Raw genomic sequence first — 26,881 nt, forward strand, 5'->3', positions numbered from 1 at the left:
CAGTGGTTAGAGACTCAAAGTTAGCCTGGCAGGCACTGTTAGCTGTTTGAACAAGCAGTTGGTACTTATTTTATCTTTGGATTGGACTTCTAGCAGCTACCTTTGTGTTCTTTTTTCTTAAGAAAGTTTTGCTTCTATCTGCAAATGGGTTATCTTCAAGTGATGTAATAAGTGTTAGGGAGCGACCCTTCTACCTACCGATGGATCGAAGAAACAAGCACTGAAAAAGCAAAAGGAGAAAACAATCACACATGAAAACAAGGATTTACGTAGTTCGGCAAAAATCCACGACCGCACTGAGCCTTCTTTTATTGATTGGGATACAGAATACAGAGGAGGATGCCTCCTTAAATAGGAGTCTACGAATTTTACATGGAGTCTACTGGATACAGCAAGGAGTCTAGGGTAAAATTACAGAACTACACCACAAAATTTTTCCCTTGGGGGGCTAGCACCTTCAAAACCCCACCTTACGGGTAAGGAGGTACTAGGAACTATAGAACTTGTTCTATGAAGATAGTGTAAAACATGTTAAGCAATTTTGCCTAACAATGTCTTGTGTTTACCTAGATTGCTATAGAAAAAAGGCTGATCTGGAATAGGAATTATTGTTCTAAGATTTTGATTTTGATGACTGGAACCATGATTAGTATCAACAAAGTGGAAATTTTTACAGCATTTAACTTCAATGCATTCTTCTTCTTTGTGCAGGATCCTTAAAACATTATATTTGGACATAAACAACTTTTTCTGTTTGCCAAATGACCGAGTATTAAGGCCAACTCCATGATTGATGACTTTGGACTTTTTGTGTTAGCCAACCTATATCATCCTTGGTTGAGTCTAAAACATGTATCTCCTTCTAGTTTTAATCTATGTCACATGGGTGCGAGTGCGGGTGTGCTGCACTTTAAAAAACTTGAGTGCGGGGGTGTGGCAAAAATCTAAAAAATTACATAGAATTATATATATATATATATATTATATATATATATATATAATTTTAAAGTTTTAACAGTTAACAACAGTAACACTAATGAAATAAAAAACAATTATCATAATATCATCAAATCAATTCATCATCATGCATGCAATAAATCAAATTATCAATCTAAAATTCTATTCTTCGTCATAAAAACTAACACCATAATTAAATCAACCTAAATATATTATAGAAACAATCAAATAAGTAAAACAAAAAAAAGTAAATTATATAGTATACTAACAAAAGAAGCAAAAAATACATAATTACATACCAAAAGTATATCCTACACAATGTATATGATGATGAGGTAATGAATCATAATAATTTTCTGCTTCATCATCAAATGCATCATAGGAAGGAAGATTGAGCTCGGATAAATCCATGTTTGTAATGTTGAAATCATGCTCTCCTTGTAAGTCATACTCTCCTGAGTTTACATCCCAAAATTTGGATGATCCTTGTCTGCATTATTAAAAGTTTAAAACAATTTGAAAATGTTAAATACAAGTATATTTAAATAAAAAAATTAAAAAATAATCAAATAACTAAGAGAGCAAATTAGTACATGTATTCATCATTGGTTCGCGAAAGTAGTCAAAGATTTGAATGAACATATACTAAATCCTCTGCACGCTTGCTGGTGAGTTTGTTTCTCTTCATGTTGTAGATTTGAGAATATGTGCTTCAATTTCTTTCACAACATGATGAACTAGTAGACTGGGATAGCAATCTCAATGCAATACGTTGGAGAAGAGGTGTTTCTGATCCAAACGTTGACCACCATGTAATTGGATCTATATTATCCTCTTCTCTCGCAAGTAATGCCTGTCCATATAATCTCGAAGATGCAAAATTTTCAAACTCTTGTGTGACTTGATTTAGAATATGTAATTCTGGATAAAGTCTTGTCATACACATATTTCTATGCCTTGATAGCTCTGGGTCTAAATTTAGAGGGACACGACCAATACCACATTCTTGCCACTTTTTTGCGTAATATTTTGGATTAAGAGAATGTGTCATGCAATGTAAAAGAGTATTGCTCTTATCTCATCTTCTGACTAAAATTCAATGAATATGGTTAAAAAACTCTGAATCATCCAATGCAAGTTTTTTTCCTTCATGCTTAAAAACTACTTGTATTTTTTCAATCATATTATCCCACATTTCAGAAACTTTGTGAAGCATGGACTCATTTTTATCAACTTCTCTCAACATTTCCCAAATAGGTTGCGTAAATTGAAGGAAATATATGACTATGTCCACAAACTCATTATCAACAATGAATTTCGTAATTTTTTGAGCCTTGACACCATCATCAGCACGATAGAATGTCAAATTCTCATCAGTCACCATGCTAACTAAAGCATTCTTCACTTCTTTAATCTTTTTCACCATCACAATGATTGACGCAAAACGTGTTTCAACGACCTTCAACAATTTCAATTCAGAATGCCTATTAAATATAGCATTAGCATGATGAAGGTTGACAATAAAATTTATAATGCTTTTGACCTTTTTTTCTAATTCTTCAATCCATGAACATAGAGCATATACTAGTGAATTTTCTTCTTCTTTGGGGTTGCAGATGCTCTTCATGATCAGATTCAAGTTGTGTGCTACACAGGGAGTCCAAAAATATGACCAAACTCAATGCTGCACTTTTATAAACTGAAGCGTTGTCTGTGATGATTTGTACTACTTTTTTATCCATCTCCTTCCTTCCACATGTATTGAATGCTGCTTGTATCCTTCCTCTTCCTCTAATGATACAAGGTTGATGATGAACAATCATTAAATTACACTTAAAGTGGAGAACTGTAGAGGGTCATGGTCAGATGAAAGGGTCAGGACGTTAAACACCGATCCAAGAGACGTCTTCATTCTCTCATTTGTATTGCAATGCACAAAGAGCGTTGTTTTGTTGCTTTATCTTGGAACAACCGGTTGTTTCTTTGTTCCCACATTCTCCACCAAGATGAGAAAATCCACCATTTCCAAACTTTCCTCCATCTTTTTGAGAGCTTGATGTAGAGCAGGCTGTACCGCGTGACCTTGGCACGGGCAGGGAACCCGACCCACCACAAGGAATGGACGATCAGATCCAGCAGCAAGATCCGATCACAGGTGAGGTGACTCGATGCAGGGATGTAATGCACACCTACTCCAAAAGAGGGAAGGCCCGGCTCGCCACGGATCCGGTTCCAAATTGAAGCTTTCTCGGGTTCGGATCCGGACCCGAGACCCGGATCCAGTGGTAATCTTTAAAGCCCTGTCTAGGGTTGCGTGAAGGCACTTTTTGGAAGAATAACAACCTTTTCTTTTCAGCATTGTTCCCTTTCCCCGTCGTTTTTTCCATTTTCTTATTATTGTTCAGTGTTTGTCTTTTTTCATTTATATTCAGCACATTGTTCATTGACATTGAGATTGAAATAAAAATCAAGCCTCACCGTCGTGGTGGGCATTGTTATTCCATTCTGTTCAGCGCACGACCGTGTGGGTCGTGCCTTTCACAACCACCATCAAGGATACGTGAGGGCTGAAGACTGCTTCAAGGTGGTCGTGCCTTCACCGCCATCAGCAAGAACACATGAAGGTTGCATCAAAGTGGTATCAGAGCCCAACGTGTTCTCCTTCATCAGCGACATGGTTCAAAAGGCGAGGAGTGATTCGACGAGTGGAAAAGAACGGGAAGAAACCAGTAACGAAGATCCGATGCTGCGAATGATGAAAATGATGACAAAAATGCAAGAAAGCATGCTACGTGTCAGCCGGGACGTGGCCAGCATGTCAAAACATCTAGATGGAATCGAAGGACAAGTCGTCGCCTTTGAGTCACCGGTGGAGCAACGTGTGACCTTAATATAAAGAATGGGAGCGGAGTTGGATGTCGTAGCAGATGATCGTGTGAATGACGTACTCACGGAAGCAGTCCAGCCGATGCCCCCTCAGCCCGACTGTCGTCTCGCAACCCGCCCCCCAACCCCCCCCCCCCCACCCACCCAGGTTCGACAGCAGCGGCGTCGCACACGGTTGGTACCCTCCAGCTGAACCATGAGAATATGGCAAGACAACCCCACGTCGCGGGTGCATTACTAGCCTGGCCTCGAGTCACGGGGGTTGCACCGCAGACAGGACCGAGTCTGTAGGACCCCATCGTCATGCTGGGTCCAGCCGCAGGCCTGGGTCTGTGGTTTCGACTTATGGGGGCTGCGTCGCAGGGTGGGCCAGGCCTGCAGGGCCCCAGGGTCACGCTGGGTCCAGCCGCAGGCCTGGGCTCATGGCAGCGATACGTGGGGACTGCGCCGCAGACCGGGCTGGGCCTGCAGGACCCCAGCGTCACGCTGGGTCCTACCCCAAGCCTGGGTTTGTCAACCCGACCCGGTAAGGACCCTCTCTGCTCTCCTGATCCCGCGCGAGGAGGCCCCGTGGCAACACATCCGCAAGTGGGAGCAGGTGGGCCCCTTTGGATTGGGCCGAACCCGAGGGGGTCCGAACCAGGATTCCCCTCAGTAGGGCCTAGGCCCGGTGCTCGGTGACCATCCGTTGGGTCCCAGGGAGCGGGTCCGGGCCTCGAACCCCCTTACCCCGCCTACCCAGTTGGATCCGGTTCGCGAGCTGCCCCGAACCAGATCCAACCTATCACTTTTGAACCTCAAAGTGGATCCAACGCCGACCCATACCCATATTGGACCTGAACAGAGCTCCAGTTTGAATTTGAACTGGGTCAAAACCAGACCCATAACCATATGGATCATGGATCGAGTTCAAACCAAGTCTTCTATCCCCACAACTCGATCCCCGATCCAGCCTATCCAAATCTAGGTCCGACGAGTAGCCTAGGACTAGACCCGATCCATATCCAATTGGGTGAATCATCCCATTACTATACCAACCAGATCCAATACTCGCACCAGACCCAATCCAGAACCCAGTACCATACCCAACTCACTATCCCTACCCTGACCCAAACCATAACTCACCCTTCCAATATCCCGATCCTACCCACCTAGAACCCGAGACTCGATGCCGGCCACCTCTAGCAGGACCCCTTTTCATACTGGTGCCACAACGCTGGCCACCAATGGCTCCCGCCCACGGGCCAGTCAGACCGAGGCAACATCAACAGGGACCGGCGCGACCCTATCGCATATCACATGTCGTTGGAGTTCGTCAGCACCAACATCCTGGCGAGCAGTACCGAGAAGAGGGCGATGAAGCAATGATGGATGATGATGCATTCTGGAACAAGTATCCTGCAAGAATAGTGGAGACCCGTCAGCAGAGAGCGCCAGAGCACTTCTCCACCTACGGGGTGAAGCTGGACCTTCCGGAGTTCGCAGGACGGTTCGATGCGGAGCAGTGCTTCGACTGGTCTTATGCCGTACAATTTTGCTTCGACTACCACACTGTCGTTGAGCACCGTCATGTTTCTCTAGCGTCTACTCGGCTGAGAGGCCTAGCACATACATGGTGGGCTGAGCTGTAGAGGTCGAGAGAGCGGCAGGGACTAGAGCGCGTACAGTCGTGAGAGGAGATGCAGAGGTTGATGTAGTCAAAGTTTGTGCCTTCAAGGAGTACCTGACCCTGCGTCAAGGAACCCGAACTGTGGCAGAGTACACTGCTGAGTTCCATCGTCTTTCTCTATGAGTGCAGATCGAGGAGACCGGCCGCCAGCAGGTCACGAGGTACATCTCTGGTCTCCGTCCTGCTATCTCTGATGATTTCAGTTGTGTCACAGTTGAGACATTAGATTAGGCAAGCAGCTACGCCATGAACGTTGAGGAAAAGTTGAAAAGGAGGCAGGAATTTAGGACCTCCCGTAGTGAACAGTTCAGTCGGCCTAAGTCGAGTTTCTCAACCAGGGGAGCAAGCTCCCCTAGGAAGGAGGACTCAAAACCCACCCTTCGAGCAGACCCTAGCAAACTTGATTAGTCTGGACCCGCATACAATACCAGGTCCAAAGCCAAACCTAGTGAGTCGACCATCTGTTGTTTTAGGTGTCAGGAGTTAGGACATGTCGCGTCTAAGTGTCCCACTGTGAACCAGAACACCCATCTCGTCGAGGGTATTGTGGAGTTAGCATTCGAGAGTGAGAGTGAGTCATTGGTTGGGGACGAGGATGAGAGGGAAGTCATAGAGTTCGATGGCAACGTAGAAAATTTATTGTCCATCTGTCATGTTTTGATCGCACCCCGTGAGTTGACCCCTGCAAAATGGTTGTAGAACAACATTTTTAGAACCCGGTGCAACTGTGAGGGTCATGCATGTGATGTTATTATCGACACTGGTGTGTGTGAGAATATGGTGTCCGAGAGTGTCGTATCTACCTTGAACCTGAAAACCGAGAAATTGTCCCAACCATACAAGATGGCATGGTTCAAGAAAGGAAATGAGGTTCCCATCACCCAACGTTGTTTAGTTCGGTTCTCCATGGGGGAGCATTACCACGACGAGGTGTGGTGTGATGTAGTCCCCATGAGTGCGTGTCACATTCTTTTGGGTCGTCCCTGGCAGTTTGATCGCAAAATAATTCACGATGGGCGCAAGAACACATACTCTTTTCTTTTTTAAGGGTCATAGAATAGTCCTTCTCCCTATCAAGGAGACCGTTTTTTCCACTGTGGATAAGCTTGAGCTAGTCCCCAGGCTCGCGGGCCTCTCATACCGGTCTTTCTTGAGCCATTGCCAGGAAGATGGCTATTATTATGCCCTGGTGGCTAAGCCGTTGATGAGTACGTATTTGTCCGTTCTCGCGGACGTTGCCTCTCTTATTGAGGAGTTTCGTGACATTATGCCAGATGACCTGCCTAATGGGTTGCCTTCGATGAGGGTTGTCCAACACACCATTGATTTTGTACCGGGAACGAGTCTCCCTAACCTCCCTGCATATCGCATGAACCCATCCGAGCATGCCGAGTTGTTGAGGAGTTACTGCAAAAGAGCTTTATTCGTGAGAGTGTGAGCCCTTGCGCAGTACCCGCCCTATTCACTCCTAAGAAAGATGGGTCCATGCGAATGTGTGTTGATAGTCGTGCGATCAATCACATCACGGTCAAATACCGTTTTCCCATCTCTCACTTGGACGATATGTTTGATATGTTGTCTGGTGCCTCCATTTTCTCCAAAATAGATTTAAAAAACGGGTATCACCAGATTCGTATACGGGAGGGGGATGAGTGGAAGACGATATTCAAGACACGTGATGGATTATACGAGTGGTTAGTCATGCCATTTGGGTTATCTAATGCCCCAAGTACTTTCATGAATATGATGACCCAAGTGTTGCGTCCCTGTATATGAAAGTTTGTCGTTGTGTATTTTGATGATATCTTAATTTATAGTTCGTCTTTGTCTGACCATTTGAGTCACCTGCGTCAGGTCCTAGAGATCTTAAGGAACGAAAAGTTGTACGTTAATGCCAAAAAGTGTGAATTTATGACGTCCAGTGTCGTGTTCTTAGGTTTTATTGTGTCTTCCGATGGAGTTAAGGCAAATCCTGCGAAAGTCCGTGCGATCGTAGATTGGCCTACCCCAAAGACTATCAGAGAGATCCGTAGTTTCCACGGGTTAGCCACTTTCTACCGTCGTTTTGTGCGAATTTTCAGTACCCTCGTGGCCCCTATCACAGAATGCCTAAATGGTACTAGTTTCCATTGGACGCTTGCCGCAAAAAAAACCTTTACGATCATCAAAGAAAGAATGACTAGTGCCCCTATCTTAGCCCTTCCTGATTTCAGTGCAGTCTTTGAGGTTGAGTGCGATGCCTCTAAAGTGGGAATTGGCGACGTCTTGAGTCAGAACCGTCGACCTGTTGCTTTCTTTAGTGAGAAGCTGACTCAAGCCAAGTGCCAGTATTCCACTTATGACGTTGAGTTTTATGCCGTTGTACAAGCCCTTTGTTATTGAAGGCATTATCTCATTTATAAGGAGTTTGTCCTATACACGGATCATGAGGCATTGAAGTACCTGAATAGTCAAAAGAAGTTAAGTGCTCGTCATGCCAAGTGGGTCAGCTTCTTGCAAGAGTACACCTTCACGATTCGCCATCAATCTGGTACTCTGAACAACGTGGCTGACGCTCTTAGTAGGAAGAACAACCTTCTGATGACTATGTCAGTGCAAGTCATTGGGTTCGAGCAGTGCAAGGAGTTATACCCGACGGACCCTGATTTCCAGCAAGCCTGGGAAGGGTGCCTCTCCTCAGATCGCACCGTCGACCACCGTTTTAGTATTCATAATGGTTACCTTTTTCGTGGGAACAAGTTATGTGTGCCTGATTTCTCTTTTAGGCTTCAATTGATTTTCGAATTACATGAGGGAGGGTTAGCTGAGCATTTTGGACATGATAAGACATTCGCTCTGTTAGATGAATGCTACTTTTGGCCCAAAATGCGCAAAGATGTTGTCAAGTTCGTTCAAGGTTGTCATGTGTGTTAAGTGTCTAAGGGTCATTGTCAGAATAGTGGTCTATATACTCCGTTACCCATCCCTGAGCGACCGTGGGAGCACGTGTCCATGGATTTTATCGTGGGTCTTCCCAGAACCCCACGTCGTTTTGATTCAATTTTAGTCGTTGTTGACCGGTTCTCCAAAATGACTATTTTTGTCCCGTGTAAGCGAACCACCGACGTCTCATTAATAGCTTCTTATTACTTCAAGGACGTCGCCCGCTTCCATGGTTTACCCCATACGATTACCTCCGATTGTGACACGCGTTTTATGAGCCATTTTTGGAAATCGTTATGGGCCTTATTAAAGACCAAGCTTCAGTTCAGTAGTGCGTACCACCCCCAAACCGATGGCCAAACCGAAGTTGTGAACCGCACCTTAGAAAACTTGTTACGGAGTCTAGTAGGGGAAAATATCAAAACCTGAGACCTAGTCTTGCCTCAAGCCGAGTTTGCATATTACAGTTCCATCAACAGGTCCACGGACAAGTCTCCTTTTCAAGTGGCTTATGGTCGGTCGCCCACTCATGTCGTAGATCTAGCTCCAGTGTCCAGTCTCCCCGACCCAACCCCAGACGCCTTTGATGCCATTGAATACATGCGTGATATACATAGGCAAGTCCGAGCCAAACTCGTTGAGAGTTACGAAGCGTACAAAGCTTTCGTTGACCAAGGTCGTCGCGACATCCAGTTTCAAGTTGGTCAGTTAGTTTGAGTTTACCTACGTCCTGAGCGTTTCCCAGTGGGTACTTATAGTAAACTGAGCCCTAAGAAATATGGCCCATTCAAGGTCCTCCGGCGATTGAGTCCGAATGCCTACCTCCTAGAACTGCCCGAAGATTGGAACATTTCTCCGATTTTCAATGTGTCTGATCTATATGCTTACTGTTAAGGGTGGCAAAATCTGACATGACCCGCCAACCCGCTTCTTAACCGAGTTCGGGTTTGACTTAAATGGGTTCGTGTCGTAAACGGGTCGACCCGCCTAACCCGTTTATTAAACAGGTCGGGTTCGTGTTAGGGGTATGCCAACCCGGCTGACCCGTTTAATAAACGGGTTAACCGTTTAAGTTTGTATCCTGGGGAGGCCCAGCGAGGCCGATGGCGACGACGATAGGGATTGGATCCTGGCTCCCCCTTCCATCCTCGATGAATGTCGATTTCTGCGAAGGGTACTAGTGAAGCCAGACCTTCCACCCCCTCCCCTTTTCGATTCAGAAATCAACCTCTGCAATAGGGGGGACAACGACAGTGAAAACCGCGGGTGACGATGACAGGAAAGGTCACCGCTGACGGAAAACCGGTAGACCTCGTCGGCGATGGCGATCGACATCCTCCCTTGCTTCAACCGATTTTTGCGAAGGGTACTAGTGAAGCCAGGCCTCCCACCCCCTCTCCTTTTCGATTCTTAAATCAACCTCTGCAATAGGGGGGACAACGGTAGTGAAAACCACGGGCGACGATGACTGGAAAGGTCACCGTTGACGGAAAACCGGTAGACCTCGTCGGCGATGGCGATCGACATCCTCCCTTGCTTCAACCGATTTCTGCGAAGTGTACCAGTGAAGCCAGGCCTCCCACCCCCTCCCCTTTTCGATTCAGAAATCAACCTCTCCAATAGGGGGGACAACTTAGTGAAAACCGCGGGCGACGATGAATGGAAAGGTCACCACTGACGGAAAACCGGTAGACCTCGTCGGCGATGGCGATCGACATCCTCCCTTGCTTCAACCGATTTCTGCGAAGGGTACTAGTGAATCCAGGCCTCCCACCCCCTCCCCTTTTTGATTCAGAAATCAACCTCTGCAATAGGGGGGACAACGGTAGTGAAAACCACGGGCGACGATGATTGAAAAGGTCACCGCTGACGGAAAACCGGTAGACCTCGTCGGCGATGGCGATCGGCATCCTCCCTTGCTTCAACAACTGGATGGCCGGTATACCGCTGTCGGGGCTACTGTCGTCACCGGTGGCCTGCCGTCGCCTGTCCTGCCAGCGAGGTTAGGCGATGGCTGTTAAAATGTAAAACTGTACATATATGTATATATAATAATATTATATTATTATATATATATATATAAATACATTTTTCATTTCTTTCTTTTTTGTAATTTTTTTCCTTTATTTTTATTTTTTGTCTTTATGTCATCTAGTTCAGTTTGAACTAGAATGACTGTTGCTAGTCAAGTCCTGTCCAGACTTGACTAGCAATAGAGCTGTTGGACTGACACAATCCAACAGCTCTTAATAGAGCTGTTGGACTGTGCCCAACAGCTCTATTGAGTCCTCTTTCAGCTGTGTATATAAAGGGGTGCAACCCCTCTTGTATTTTAATTCCAATGCTTCTTAAGCAATTGGTTTTTCATATCAATAAAGAATACATTTTTATTTTTATTTTGTTTCCTGTTATACCCTTTTTAAGGGTTATGCTTTAGTGTCATTCTTGACACTTGCCCTTGTTAATCTAAGCTCGTGTTTCGAAGATCCCCATTTCATTTCATGGTGTCAGAGCCGCGAAAGTACTAAATCTTGAGGAAAAGCTGCCTTGGTTTCCGTGCCCGTTTGAAAAAGTGTTCGCCACTTGAAGAGAAGTGTTTTATCACTTCATTGGAGAAGATTTCACATCTTGTTGTATTGTTTTTTTTTTCTTTCTTTTTCATTTTCCTTCTTGTTTCTCTTCTATCCCTATTCTTTCTCTCCTTGTAATCGATGGATGACAATGATAAAGTCACCATCATGCCTATGAAACTAAGCGATACGAACTATGTAACATGGGCTTCAATCATGAAGCACCATATATGGGGAAAAGGCTTATGGGGGATTGTGGATGGTTCCGATTCGGAACCTAAGCTATCTCTTACTAAAAAGGAGGGAGATAAACAGGTCCCTCTATCGGAAGAAGAGAAAATCAAGGCTATTGCCTCATACGAGAAGAAATGGAAAGAATGGAGAATATCTCATGCGAAGATAATGTCATGGCTTATCAATAGCGTTGACATTAAAAAATGCTCAAGTCTTGCCAAATTTGATCATGCCGATAAGGCATGGGAATACCTTAAGAATATGTATTCCCTTAAAGATATTGCACACGTGTGCAACCTCCAAGAAAAAGTTCGAATGATGACACAAGGAGACAAAACTATTCGTGAAGATTACAATGGGTTGTCCGAACTTTGGGAAGAACTTTCCCTTTTAGAACCAAAGTGGCATTGTGCCGAAGACATCGAGCTTCGTCAGAAACAACTCGATGCTGAACATTTTTACCAGTTTATCACTGGATTAAGGCCGGAATTTGAAACCACTAAATCGGCCCTACTTCACCGGGGAAAAATTCCTTCTATTGTTGAAACTATTGAAGAGTTAACAATGGAAGAAAATCGTCTCCGGAAAGGTTCTTTAAAAATTGAAGATGATTCCGTTTTAGCCGTGTCTAGACCAGGGAATCATGTTCGATCATATAGGCCTCCTCACTTTAACCGACAAAATGGTGACTATGATAAGAAGAAAGTTATTTGTCATCACTGTCATGAACCGGGACACTACAAGCCACAATGTCCCAAACTTAAGGAGCTGAGAGAAAAAAGAGCTGCAATTGCTGGATCGGAGCTTAAAGATCAGGATGCACCAGTTTCTCTGGCCCAACTAATGGAGATTCTTCAGCCTCTCATCAAAGGTGCCTCTTCCTTATCTGAAGCTTCAACCGGCGCAACAGCCTCATCTTTTTCTGATCTAGGTAAAATTTCTTGGCTTCTTGACTCTGGTGCATCTTTTCATATGACCCCAAATAATCAAAGTCTATCCAAATGTGTTAAAAATAAAACAAGTGTGTCAAAGGTCTTTGCTGCTGATGGGACTTCTCTTGAAATAGAAGGAATAGGAAATTTTGAAAAAATTTATAAAACAAAAAAATTTTTTATTCCAGAAATTAGACATGTTCCCAAATTAAATTTAAATCTTTTATCTGTATCTCAAATTTCTGATTATGGGTGTAATATTTCTTTTTCTTCTCATGGTTGTTGGGTACATGATCGCCAGTCAGGCAAGCTGATTGGGGAAGGCCATAGAGAAGGAGGACTCTATTACATGGATTTTTTGGAAATGCCGAAGAAAGCTTTTTGTTATAATATTCAAAAAATAGAGTTGGAACTGTGGCATAAGAGACTTGGTCACCCACATATAGCCAAAATCCAACATTTTCCAAATCTAGGGAAATTTTGTAACTCTGAATCATTTGATTGTAAAGATTGTATTGTCGGCAAAATGAAAAGATTACCATTTCAGAACAGAACCTTTTTCTCTTCAAGACCACTTGAATTAATACACTCGGATGTTTGGGGTCCTGCACCAGTAATTTCTAAAGGAGGATTTATTTACTATGTTATTTTTGTCGATGATTTCTCCCGACATACGTGGATGTACTTTCTCAAACATAAGTCTGAAGTATTTTCATACTTTCAAACTTTTAATAATATGGTTAAAAACAAGTTTCAAAATGATATTACTATTTTTCGCACAGATTCAGGAGGAGAGTTTTTATCCACAGATTTTCAAAATTATCTTAAATTGCATGGCATCACACATCAAAGATCTTGTCCTTATATGAAATGAAATGGGGATCTTCGAAACACGAGCTTTGATTAACAAGAGCAAGTGTCAAGAATGACACTAAAGCATAACCCTTAAAAAGGGTATAACTGGAAACAAAATAAAAATAAAAATGTATTCTTTATTGATATGAAAAACCAATTGCTTAAGAAGCATTGGAGTAAAATACAAGAGGGGCTGCACCCCTTTATATACACAGCTGAAAGAGGACTCAATAGAGCTGTTGGGCACAGTCCAACAGCTCTATTTAGAGCTGTTGGAATGTGTCAGTCCAACAGCTCTATTAAGAGCTGTTGGACTGTGTCAGTCCAACAACTCTATTGCTAGTCAAGTCTGGACAGGACTTGACTAGCAACAGTCATTCTAGTTCAAACTGAACTAGATGACATAAAGACAAAAAATAAAAATAAAGGAAAAAAAATACAGAAAAGAAAGAAATTAAAAATGTATTTATATATATATAATAATATAATATTATTATATATACATATATGTACGGTTTTACATTTTAACACTCCCCCTCAAACTTACGGTACAATGAGCGAAAGTTTGTCTAAGAGAAAGTGAAATCGGGGAGCAGCGAGAGGCTTTGTAAAGAGGTCTGCTAACTGATATTCTGAAGTGACATATGGCAGATCAATTATCCCGTGTAGATATTCCTCTCTGACGTAGTGACAATCCATTTCGATGTGTTTGGTGCGTTCGTGGAATGTTCTGTTACTGGCAATGTAGATTGCACTTTTGTTGTCACAACACATTTGTGAAGCCTTTGTTGCTTCAGCTCCCATGTCAGCAAGCAGTCGTCGGAGCCAAACTACTTCCATGGTCGTGGTTGCCATGGCTCTGTATTCAGCTTCGGTGGATGAGAGAGATACCTTCTGCTGCTTTTTACACCTCCACGAGATTAATGATTCCCCTAAAAAGACACAAAAGCCAGTGGTTGAGTGTCTGTTATTGGGATCATCTCCCCAATCAGCATCAGTATATGCAATTAAATCAAGAGAAGAGGAGGAAGATAAGAAAAGTCCTCGTGAAAGAGAGGACTTGATGTATCTGATAATACGCATGACTGCTCCCATATGAACAGAAGTAGGAGCATGTTGAAATTGACTTGCTGTATGAACAGCATGTGCTATATCTGGTCTGGCAATGGATAGATAGGAAAGTGCCCCAACAAGCTGTCTGTAAAGAGTAGGGTCCGCAAGAAGTTCTCTATCATCAATCTTCATTTTAACATTAACAACTTCTGGAGTGTCAACTTTCTTATCATCAGTAATACAGACCTGAAAACAATATCAAAAGCAAATTTAGTCTGAGATAATAAATATCCTCTAGGAGAATAAGCAACTTCAATGCCTAAAAAATATCTCAACAAGCCCAAATCAGTCATTTCAAAATGAGATTTAAGAAGTGTTTTGATTGTTTCAACTCCCTGTTTATCGCTTCCGGTGATGATCATATCATCCACGTAGAGAAGAAGCACAATGATCCCTGCATCAGAATTCTTAATAAACAAAGCAGTGTCAGTTAAACAGAATTGAAAACCAATATCAATCATAACACGACTAAACCTATCATACCAAGCTTTTGGTGCTTGTTTAAGTCCATAAAGAGCTTTTTCTAAGCGAAGGACTTTACCCTTAGGAATACTTAGACCAGGAGGGGGTTCCATATATACTTCTTCAACTAGCTTTCCATTTAAAAAAGCATTTTTGACATCCATTTGAAAAATAGACCATTTTTTGATAGAAGCTAAGGCAATTAAGGTTCGGACAGTAGTCATACGAGCCACCGGAGCAAAGGTTTCTTCATAATCAATCCCATATTCTTGGGCATAACCTTTGGCTACTAAACGGGCTTTATATCTTTCAAGAGTACCATCACTCTTGGTTTTAATTTTATAAACCCATCGACATCCTATAGTTTTCTTCCCTGGAGGAAGATCTTGAATATTCCATGTAGAAGCCTTTTTAAGTGCATCTAATTCAACTTTCATGGCTTCTATCCATTTGATATCATTTTTTGCTTGAAAATCTGTGGATGGTTCTTCATATGAGTGAATTAATGCAATAACTGCCCTATATGTGGGTGAGAAAGACTCGTATGATACAAACTTTTCTGGAGGCCTCGAGATTCGGGATGATTGTCTAGTTGGAATGTTAGAATATTTCTCAAGTGCACATGGAGTATTAGACTCTTGTCGCCTGGAATATTGAATACTAGTATCTCTATGAACTTCTTCATTTTCAACATTAAGATCAATAATTCTTGGATCATCATCAAAGTTACAATCAAGGTCATATTCATCAGATGTTGATGTTAGATCTAGCAAAAAGGAGTACTCAGTGACGTCTTTTAATTTTCTAAAATCAAAGAAGCTCTCCTTTTCAAGAAAGGAAACATTTCTAGACACATATAGTTTATTATTTTTGAAGTCAAAACATCTATAACCTTTCTGGTTTTCAGCATATCCTAAAAAGGCACAGGGAATCGCACGAGGGGAAAGTTTATCATTTTTGTCAGTAAATATGAAACATTTGCACCCAAATATTCTTAATCTAGAGTAGTCTGGAGAAATGTTCATAAGTTTTTCAATGGGAGTGATATTTTGTAACGAAGAAGATGGCATCCTATTAATGAGATAGGTGGCAGTTAAGGCAGCTTCTGCCCAAAAGTCTTTAGGGACTTGATTTGCTATTAATAAAGTTCTAGTGGTTTCTATAATATGGCGATGTTTTCGTTCTGCCAGTCCATTTTGTTGAGGTGTATAAGGACAAGATCTTTGATGTGTGATGCCATGCAATTTAAGATAATTTTGAAAATCTGTGGATAAAAACTCTCCCCCTGAATCTGTGCGAAAAATAGTAATATCATTTTGAAATTTGTTTTTAACCATATTATGAAAAGTTTGAAAGTATGAAAATACTTCAGACTTATGTTTGAGAAAGTACATCCACGTATGTCGGGAGAAATCATCGACAAAAATAACATAGTAAACAAATCCTCCTTTAGAAATTACTGGTGCAGGACCCCAAACATCCCAGTGTATTAATTCAAGTGGTCTTGAAGAGAAAAAGGTTCTGTTCTGAAATGGTAATCTTTTCATTTTGCCGAGAATACAATCTTTACAATCAAATGATTCAGAGTTACAAAATTTCCATAGATTTGGAAAATGTTGGATTTTGGCTATATGTGGGTGACCAAGTCTCTTATGCCACAGTTCCAACTCTATTTTTTGAATATTATAACAAAAAGCTTTCTTCGGCATTTCCAAAAAATCCATGTAATAGAGTCCTCCTTCTCTATGGCCTTCCCCAATCAGCTTGCCTGACTGGCGATCCTGTACCCAACAACCATGAGAAGAAAAAGAAATATTACACCCATAATCAGAAATTTGAGATACAGATAAAAGATTTAAATTTAATTTGGGAACATGTCTAATTTCTGGAATAAAAAATTTTTTTGTTTTATAAATTTTTTCAAAATTTCCTATTCCTTCTATTTCAAGAGAAGTCCCATCAGCAGTAAAGACCTTTGACACACTTGTTTTATTTTTAATACATTTGGATAGACTTTGATTATTTGGGGTCATATGAAAAGATGCACCAGAGTCAAGAAGCCAAGAAATTTTACCTAAATCAGAAAAAGATGAGGCTGCTGCGCCGGTTGAAGCTTCAGATGAGGAAGAGGCACCTTTGATGAGAGGCTGAAGGATCTCCATTAGTTGGGCCAGGGAAACTGGTGCATCCTGATCTTTAGGCTCCGATCCAGCAATTGCAGCTCTTTTTTCTCTCAGCTCCTTTAGTTTGGGACATTGTGGCCTGTAGTGTCCCGGTTCATGACAGTGATGACAAATAACTTTCTTCTTATCATAGTCACCATTTTGTCGGTTAAAGTGAGGAGGCCTATATGATCGAACATGATTCCCTGGTCTAGACACGGCTAAAACGGAATCATCTTCAATTTTTAAAGAACCTTTCCAGAGACGATTTTCTTCCATTGTTAACTCTTCAATAGTTTCAACAATAGAAGGAATTTTTCCCCGGTGAAGTAGGGCCGATTTAGTGGTTTCAAATTCTGGCCTTAATCCAGTGATAAACTGGTAAAAATGTTCAGCATCGAGTTGTTTCTGACGAAGCTCGATGTCTTCGGCACAATGCCACTTTGGTTCTAAAAGGGAAAGTTCTTCCCAAAGTTCGGACAACCCATTGTAATCTTCACGAATAGTTTTGTCTCCTTGTGTCATCATTCGAACTTTTTCTTGGAGGTTGCACACGTGTGCAATATCTTTAAGGGAATACATATTCTTAAGGTATTCCCATGCCTTATCGGCATGATCAAATTTGGCAAGACTTGAGCATTTTTTAATGTCAACTCTATTGATAAGCCATGACATTATCTTCGCATGAGATATTCTCCATTCTTTCCATTTCTTCTCGTATGAGGCAATAGCCTTGATTTTCTCTTCTTCCGATAGAGGGACGTCTTTATCTCCCTCCTTTTTAGTAAGAGATAGCTTAGGTTCCGAATCGGAACCATCAACAATCCCCCATAAGCCTTTTCCCCATATATGGTGCTTCATGATTGAAGCCCATGTTACATAGTTCGTATCGCTTAGTTTCATAGGCATGATGGTGACTTTATCATTGTCATCCATCGATTACAAGGAGAGAAAGAATAGGGATAGAAGAGAAACAAGAAGGAAAATGAGAAAGAAAGAAAAAAAAACAATACAACAAGATGTGAAATCTTCTCCAATGAAGTGATAAAACACTTCTCTTCAAGTGGCGAACACTTTTGCAAACGGGCACGGAAACCGAGGCAGCTTTTCCTCAAGATTTAGTACTTCCGCGGCTTTGATACCATGAAATGAAATGGGGATCTTCGAAACACGAGCTTTGATTAACAAGAGCAAGTGTCAAGAATGACACTAAAGCATAACCCTTAAAAAGGGTATAACTGGAAACAAAATAAAAATAAAAATGTATTCTTTATTGATATGAAAAACCAATTGCTTAAGAAGCATTGGAGTAAAATACAAGAGGGGCTGCACCCCTTTATATACACAGCTGAAAGAGGACTCAATAGAGCTGTTGGGCACAGTCCAACAACTCTATTTAGAGCTGTTGGAATGTGTCGGTCCAACAACTCTATTGCTAGTCAAGTCTGGACAGGACTTGACTAGCAACAGTCATTCTAGTTCAAACTGAACTAGATGACATAAAGACAAAAAATAAAAATAAAGGAAAAAAATACAGAAAAGAAAGAAATTAAAAATGTATTTATATATATATATAATAATATAATATTATTATATATACATATATGTACAGTTTTACATTTTAACATTATACACCTCAACAAAATGGACTGGCAGAACGAAAACATCGCCATATTATAGAAACCACTAGGACTTTATTAATAGCAAATCAAGTCCCGAAAGACTTTTGGGCAGAAGCTGCCTTAACTGCCACCTATCTCATTAATAGGATGCCATCTTCTTCGTTACAAAATATCACTCCCATTGAAAAACTTATGAACATTTCTCCAGACTACTCTAGACTAAGAATATTTGGGTGCAAATGTTTCATATTTACTGATAAAAATGATAAACTTTCCTCTCGTGCGATTCCCTGTGCCTTTTTAGGATATGCTGAAAACCAGAAAGGTTATAGATGTTTTGACTTCAAAAATAATAAACTATATGTGTCTAGAAATGTTTCATTTCTTGAAAAGGAGAGCTTCTTTGATTTTAGAAAATTAAAAGATGTCACTGAGTACTCCTTTTTGCTAGATCTAACATCAACATCTGATGAATATGACCTTGACTGTAACTTTGATGATGATCAAAGAATTATTGATCTTAATGTTGAAAATGAAGAAGTTCATAGAGATACTAGTATTCAATATTCCAGGCGACAAGAGTCTAATCCTCCATGTGCACTTGAGAAATATTCTAACATTCCAACTAGACAATCATCCCGAATCTCGAGGCCTCCAGGAAAGTTTGTATCATACGAGTCTTTCTCACCCACATATAGGACAGTTATTGCATTAATTCACTCATATGAAGAACCATCCACATATTTTCAAGCAAAAAATGATATCAAATGGATAGAAGCCATGAAAGCTGAATTAGATGCACTTGAAAAGGCTTCTACATGGAATATTCAAGATCTTCCTCCAGGGAAGAAAACTATAGGATGTCGATGGGTTTATAAAATTAAAACCAAGAGTGATGGTACTCTTAAAAGATATAAAGCCCGTTTAGTAGCCAAAGGTTATGCTCAAGAATATGGGATTGATTATGAAGAAACCTTTGCTCCGGTGGCTCGTATGACTACTGTCCGAACCTTAATTGCCTTAGCTTCTATAAAAAAATGGTCTATTTTTCAAATGGATGTCAAAAATGCTTTTTTAAATGGAAAGCTAGTTGAAGAAGTATATATGGAACCCCCTCCTGGTCTAAGTATTCCTAAGGGTAAAGTCCTTCGCTTAGAAAAAGCTCTTTATGGACTTAAACAAGCACCAAAAGCTTGGTATGATAGGTTTAGTCGTGTTATGATTGATATTGGTTTTCAATTCTGTTTAACTGACACTGCTTTGTTTATTAAGAATTCTGATGCAGGGATCATTGTGCTTCTTCTCTATGTGGATGATATGATCATCACCGGAGGCGATAAACAGGGAGTTGAAACAATCAAAACACTTCTTAAATCTCATTTTGAAATGACTGATTTGGGCTTGTTGAGACATTTTTTAGGCATTGAAGTTGCTTATTCTCCTAGAGGATATTTATTATCTCAGACTAAATTTGCTTTTGATATTGTTTTCAGGTCTGTATTACTGATGATAAGAAAGTTGACACTCCAGAAGTTGTTAATGTTAAAATGAAGATTGATGATAGAGAACTTCTTGCAGACCCTACTCTTTACAGACAGCTTGTTGGGGCACTTTCCTATCTATCCATTGCCAGACCAGATATAGCACATGCTGTTCATACAGCAAGTCAATTTCAACATGCTCCTACTTCTGTTCATATGGGAGCAGTCATGCGTATTATCAGATACATCAAGTCCTCTCTTTCACGAGGACTTTTCTTATCTTCCTCCTCTTCTCTTGATTTAATTGCATATACTGATGCTGATTGGGGAGATGATCCCAATAACAGACACTCAACCACTGGCTTTTGTGTCTTTTTAGGGGAATCATTAATCTCGTGGAGGTGTAAAAAGCAGCAGAAGGTATCTCTCTCATCCACCGAAGCTGAATACAGAGCCATGGCAACCACGACCATGGAAGTAGTTTGGCTCCGACGACTGCTTGCTGACATGGGAGCTGAAGCAACAAAGGCTTCACAAATGTGTTGTGACAACAAAAGTGCAATCTACATTGCCAGTAACAGAACATTCCACGAACGCACCAAACACATCGAAATGGATTGTCACTACGTCAGAGAGGAATATCTACACGGGATAATTGATCTGCCATATGTTACTTCAGAATATCAGTTAGCAGACTTCTTTACAAAGCCTCTCGCTGCTCCCCGATTTCACTTTCTCTTAGATAAACTTTCGCTTATTGTACCGTAAGTTTGAGGGGGAGTGTTAAAATGTAAAACTGTACATATATGTATATATAATAATATTATATTATTATATATATATAAATACATTTTTCATTTCTTTTTTTTCTGTAATTTTTTTCCTTTATTTTTATTTTTTGTCTTTATGTCATCTAGTTCAGTTTGAACTAGAATGACTGTTGCTAGTCAAGTCCTGTCTAGACTTGACTAGCAATAGAGCTGTTGGACTGACACATTCCAACAACTCTAAATAGAGCTGTTGGACTGTGCCCAACAGCTCTATTGAGTCCTCTTTCAGCTGTGTATATAAAGGGGTGCAGCCCCTCTTATATTTTAATTCCAATGCTTCTTAAGCAATTGGTTTTTCATATCAATAAAGAATACATTTTTATTTTTATTTTGTTTCCAGTTATACCCTTTTTAAGGGTTATGCTTTAGTGTCATTCTTGACACTTGCCCTTGTTAATCTAAGCTCGTGTTTCGAAGATCCCCATTTCATTTCAATGGCAGTGCCATCATGGCACTGGCAAACCCACGTGAAGTGCCGCAAAAAAGTTTGTATGCTTTTTAGGCTGCACCGCCAACCCATTTACCCGACCCGACCCGTCCCGACCCGTTTATTAAATGGGTTAGACAGGTCGTGTCGGGTTACCCGTTTAATAAATGGGTCGGGTTCGTGTTTGCCACAGCTGACCCGTTTAATAAACGGGTCGGGTTCGTGTTGAGGTATGCTGACCCGCCAACCCGATTGCCACCCCTACTTACTGTGGGGACAACAAGTCGTCAGAGCCGACTTCTTCCCAACCAGGGGAGAATGATGCAGAGCAGGCTGTACCGCGTGACCCTGGCACGACCAGGGAACCCGACCCACCACAACGAATGGACGATCGGATCCAGCAGGAGGATCCGATCACATGTGAGGTGACCCGATGCAGGGATGTAATGCGCACCTACTCCAAAAGGGGGAAGGCCCGGCTCGCCACCGATCCGGTTCCAAATTGAAGCTGTCTCGGGTCCGAATCCGGATCCGGACCCGGTTCGAGACCCAGATCCAGTGGTCATCTTTAAAGCCCTGTCTAGGGTTGCGTGAAGGCACTTTTGGAAGAATAACTGCAGCCTTTTCTTTTCAGCATTGTTCCCTTTCCCAGTTGTTTTTTCCATTTTCTTATTATTGTTCAGTGTTTGTCTTTTTTCATTTATATTCAGCACATTATTCATTGACATTGAGATTGAAATAAAAATCAAGCCTCACCGTCGTGGTGGGCATTGTTATTCCATTCTGTTCAGCGCACGACTGTGTGGGTCGTGCCTTTCACAGCCACCATCAAGGATACGTGAGGGCTGAAGACTGCTTCAAGGTGGTCGTGCCTTCACCGCCATCAGAAAGAACACGTGAAGGCTGCATCATAGCTTAACAAAAGGAGTGTCCAGAACAAGTTGTCTGAAACATGATGATTGGTCTGTTTTGATATTAATATCATGCCAAGCTAATATATCCTGAAAATAGGGACAAAACCATAAGAGGTGTGCTGCTGTTTCATAGTCATTTCCACACATCAAACATCGATTAGCCATTTGGCAACTCATTTTTGAATTCTATCTAATGTGTTGACTCTCCCTGCAAGTAAAATCCATGCAAAGAAACTCACTCGAGGAGAGGGGCCAGAGCTCCAAACTGCATATTTCGGTAACCAGCAAACACCAACTTCTGCTAAAGCTTTATAGCATGATGCAATAGAGAATACACCATCTTTCGAGAGGGGCCATTCAAAGTTTTCATCCTCATTGATTGTGACTAGCTGCATGAATGTGTCGAAACATTTCACAATTCCTTTCCAGATGGGGGATCCAGTCTTCCACGAATGGTTTCTCACCCATTCATGAGGGAGATCACTCAATCTGTATTTCCTCTTGATGAAATCAATCCATAGGGATTTCTCATGAGCATGACACCACCACCATAGACTTAATAATGCAGAGTTCATAGTATGAAGCCTACGGATTCCAAGCCCACCGTGCTCAGTTGAGTAGGTAACTTGTTCCCAAGAAAACCAATGACTTTGAGGGGCCCTGTCTGTTCCAAAGAAAAACTCTGAGGAGTTTATTGAGACGTCTTTCATTTTTCTTTGGAAGATAGAAGACAGAAAGTTGGTATAATGGGATGCTGTTGAGAACATGTTTTATGTGGGTTGCTCTTGCAGGTTTGGAAAGATACCGATTATTCCAAGTTTTTGTTTTAGCTTGAATCTTCTCCTCCAATTTATTCCACATTGACTCTTGCTGTCTAGCTTTTTTGATTTTGAGACCAAGGTAATCTACAGGTAAAGCAGCTTGGCGGCATCCAAATAAAATCTTTGCAAAATGTGAGATTTGTGCAGATGAATTAAGCATAATGAGATTGCATTTTTCCTTGCTTACCTTCAAACCAGAGACTGACTCAAAAGCTTTGATCAACAACCAGATTCACGCCATTTATTGCATTAAAGATGATCCAAAAATCAAAATATCATCTGTGTATTGGATCGTGGATTGATTCTCGATGCCAGTGAGACTGATCGCTTCAATAAAACTGCTTTGCACCACTTTTTTGAATAATGCATTCAGACTCTCCCCCACCATATTGAACAGAAGAGGGGAAAGAGGGATGCCTTGTCGTAAAACTCTCTCATGTGTATGAATGGTTCAGTCACACCATTAACAAGTGGACTGATTTGCGCTGTGGTGACCATCAGCCAACATATGAATTTGTTTGGGAAACTCATGTCAGTAAGACATTGTCTAAGGAAATTCCAGTTGACGGAATCAAAGGTCTTATGTAGGTCAAGTTTGAGGAAAAACATAGGGTGGATCTTATTGGATAGGGAGTTCATGATTTCATTTCCGAAAGAAACACAATCATGGATATGGCGTTTAGGGAAGAAAGCACTGTTAAATTATATTACCGAAATCTTGTAACCTTATATATTTTATATATATAAAGGGTGATACATATATGTATATGTATCTATCCATTTATATATATAAAATATATATTTCATTATTTTAGTCATAGGGGTAGTTTAGTCATTTCCTCAATTTTACGCACATTCTTTTTCGTGAATGTGATTGTATTCTTCTTTTCTTTTTTATTTTTATCTTTTGTTTTTTTATTTTGTACCAAAAGGTACCTTGGGGGGCCCACTCAATTAGACGTTGGGCCCCTCCAATGGTCACATTTGTGACTGTTGGAGGGGCTCCAACGGCTATGAGTGGAGCCCCTCCAAGGCTCCTTTTGGTGACTTATAAATAGGGGTTCTCCCCTTTGTAATTCCTAATGCTTTGGGTCAAAGCCCAAGTGATTAATAAAGTGTTTTTTATTCTTTTTATGCCTTTGTGCATTTGTGAGATTTAGTGGGTTGTGCTTTTGTGCACAAGTGTTCTAAGAGTTCTTATTGTGCATGTGTGCACTGTTTATCATCAAGAATATTAAGGTCTTGATCATAGTATCTTGTTGAAGATATTTTTACAAGCACACTGAAAAAGTGAAATAAGTGGCGGGAGTACCGATGTAGCTTTGCAAGGATTTTGTAAGGGCTTCCCAAAAGTGAGATGGGTCTGAAACGAGTGATATCCTCCACCTGATTATCCTTGGGTACAAGAATTATGATAGATTATTCAGCTCTCTAATAAGAACGCCATTTGAGTGGAACTCGAAAACCATCTCGCAAATATCTTTTTTACAATCCTGCCAAAAGTCTTTAAAGAAATGTGACAGAAAACCGTCAAGGTAGGGAGCTTTCCCAGATGGCAGCGACCATAATACCTTCTTGATTTCATCTTCAGTGAAAGGCAGCTCCAAGGCTACTACCTCTTCAGGGCTGATCTTTTAAAAAGGCAGGTGTCAGAGACATCCTTGCATATGACTGCTGTTTGAGAATATGGACCTGAAGTTATCAGAGATTGCAGGGAGAAGTTCAGGTCCGCTTTTATGTAAACCATCAATTCGAATGAATGAGATTCGGTTCAGATGCCTTCTATGAGAAGCTTTTATATGAAAATATTTTGTATTTTGGTCACTGAGTTTGAGTCATTGGATATGTCATCATTGCTGCCATCTTATTTCATCTTGTATCCTCCATTCATAGATCCGTCTCTTTAACTGTGAAATATCAGACAAAATCCAATCCTTATCTTGCAAGTGTTGATCATCCATCGAGTTAAGGTGGGTTTGAAGAGACATCAGATCTGATTCGCATCTTTGAACTTCAGTAAACCTATTGGCCCCTTTCAGCTTTAGCCATTGCTTGATGTGTTTTTTAATATGCCGCAGTTTGGAAGCTAATCGGAAAGCCACCCACTTCCATTGTACAGGCTGTTGCTACCATTTGGAAATTTCATCATTGAAACCAGGAATACGTTTCCTTGATTTTTTAAACAGCAGTTGTCTTGCCTAGTTTTTGTGTAATTATAGGCTTCCCACAAGAAGAATCTTTAATTTGGCTGATTGTTGTAGATACAAAAGCTTCCTTTTTTCTTTGCATATGCCTTGTATCTGACATCCCATATTTTCTGGTGATTATTGGACAGAGGTGTCGGATCAAAATTTCTCGGATGAAGATGGTGAAGATAAGAATTTTGTTAAAGAAGTTCAGATGGAAAAGCCTAGGAGCAGGATCAATGAAGCTTCAGCTGTTGACCAGGTAATGGGTGCATAAGTGCATATTTTAATTTTACAATGTTTGTTTACATGTCTTCTAACACTCAATTTTGACATAGGATCATCGTTTGAACATCAGTCTGGTCTGGTTGCCAGGCTTACATGTTGATGGTGATATAGCATGCATGTTCTTGTGAGCTACCATGCATGGTGCAGCCAAAGTACACTAACCTTGCATGACCTCCTCAGTTGAGACTGAGGATTGTGGTTCATGATGCAAAATCATCATGAGATTCTGCCTCCATGATAGTCTTGTGCTGAAACTTGCATACAAGTGACTTGCATCTTATAAAAACTTGAGCCGACTTGGTGAAAGTTTACAACTCGGGTAATTAGACTCCAAGTTGGTGATGGTTTCGTATCTGTCTGCTTCGTGTGGTTTGACAGTGGCACTAGAAAATATGTTCACCCTGCGGAACACACTTGCATGCCATATGCTGAAACATCCCATGCTGCCATAATTCTAAACTTCAGTTTATTCTGTTAATTGTTTTGCAGGTTGTTCCTTATGGTTGGTCGGTGAATTCTGATGAGAACCTTGCATCTGTCATCACAAAACATGGAGAATCTGGAGACTGATCAGAAGTTTTGTTTTGAACTATGGGAGGCTGCGTGACTGACTGAATTGAAGTTCAGAAAAGAATCTATATGCAAATTAAGCAGACTTACCAGTGGAGCATGTTATGTATATTAATGGAAGAGTTTTAAATGGCTAATTGGACGCTGGTGTGAATCTTATCAGTAAATTGTATATCAATTCTGACATTGAAGGAAACAATACAAGAGGCATCAACTGCTGTCCTCTGTACATATATGAGCAGTTGGCCCTGCTAACCATGGTATGTCTTTCACAGCATCCAAGTTTATTTCAACTTTTAGTTTATTAGTGATCCTTAATTTTTGAGTTTGTAAACTGGCGTTAAAAAGTTATTTTCTGCAACATCTCAACCACTCATCGGGTCTGTATGCTGTGGGTTTAGGTTTATTTTTGTCTAATCAGTTGGCAAAGATGATGGGTTTTGATGAGATCTCGTCTCCCTTGATGGCATTGTTGTAGTAGTGCTCTCTCTCTCTGACCATGCTTTAGATTAAATCAAATTTAAGAATTCTCAATTTTGAGTTCATCAAGTTTTTGGTATAATACGAACCATTATTTTTTTTATTGAGCTAAAAACACATCTAAACATGAAAATTGTTTCACCTAATGCATGTTTCTACTAAATAAAGTATAGAAATCATATGTGGGTTTAGATTAAGCAAAAAACATATGCAAGTGCGTTTTTTAAAATGGTTCAAGAGATAAATGGTTTGCAAGCTACACGTCTCTCTCTCTCTCTCTCTCTCTCTCTCTCTATCTATCTATCTATATATATATATATATATATATATATATATATATATATATATATATATATATATATATATATATATTGGCTACACTCTGGAGTATTAAAGTCTCTAGCTTACACTCATGTGACGGTTTTATTTCATCAATTTGAGTCTATAGATGCGTTCAACATGGTCCATTTACTAGGAATTGCATTTTTAATTAAGTAGTT

General features: G+C 40.8%; 1 protein-coding gene across 1 annotated transcript in view; it reads left to right on the plus strand.

The window, feature by feature from the left end:
- LOC149841428 (cold-regulated protein 27-like) overlaps positions 1 to 26,264 on the plus strand; it is a 34,807-nt gene extending 8,543 nt beyond the window's left edge. Inside the window, exons 4-5 of the mRNA XM_090005260.1 lie at positions 25,193 to 25,305; positions 25,821 to 26,264. Coding sequence (XP_089861386.1) covers positions 25,193 to 25,305; positions 25,821 to 25,901 — 194 coding nt within the window. The 3' untranslated portion in view covers positions 25,902 to 26,264. The remainder of the gene's footprint in view (positions 1 to 25,192; positions 25,306 to 25,820) is intronic.
- Positions 26,265 to 26,881: the final 617 nt, after the last annotated feature.

Source organism: Nuphar pumila, chromosome 4, assembly GCF_984573655.1.
Source record: "Nuphar pumila chromosome 4, dmNupPumi1.hap1.1, whole genome shotgun sequence".
NCBI classification, from domain to species: Eukaryota; Viridiplantae; Streptophyta; class Magnoliopsida; order Nymphaeales; family Nymphaeaceae; genus Nuphar; species Nuphar pumila.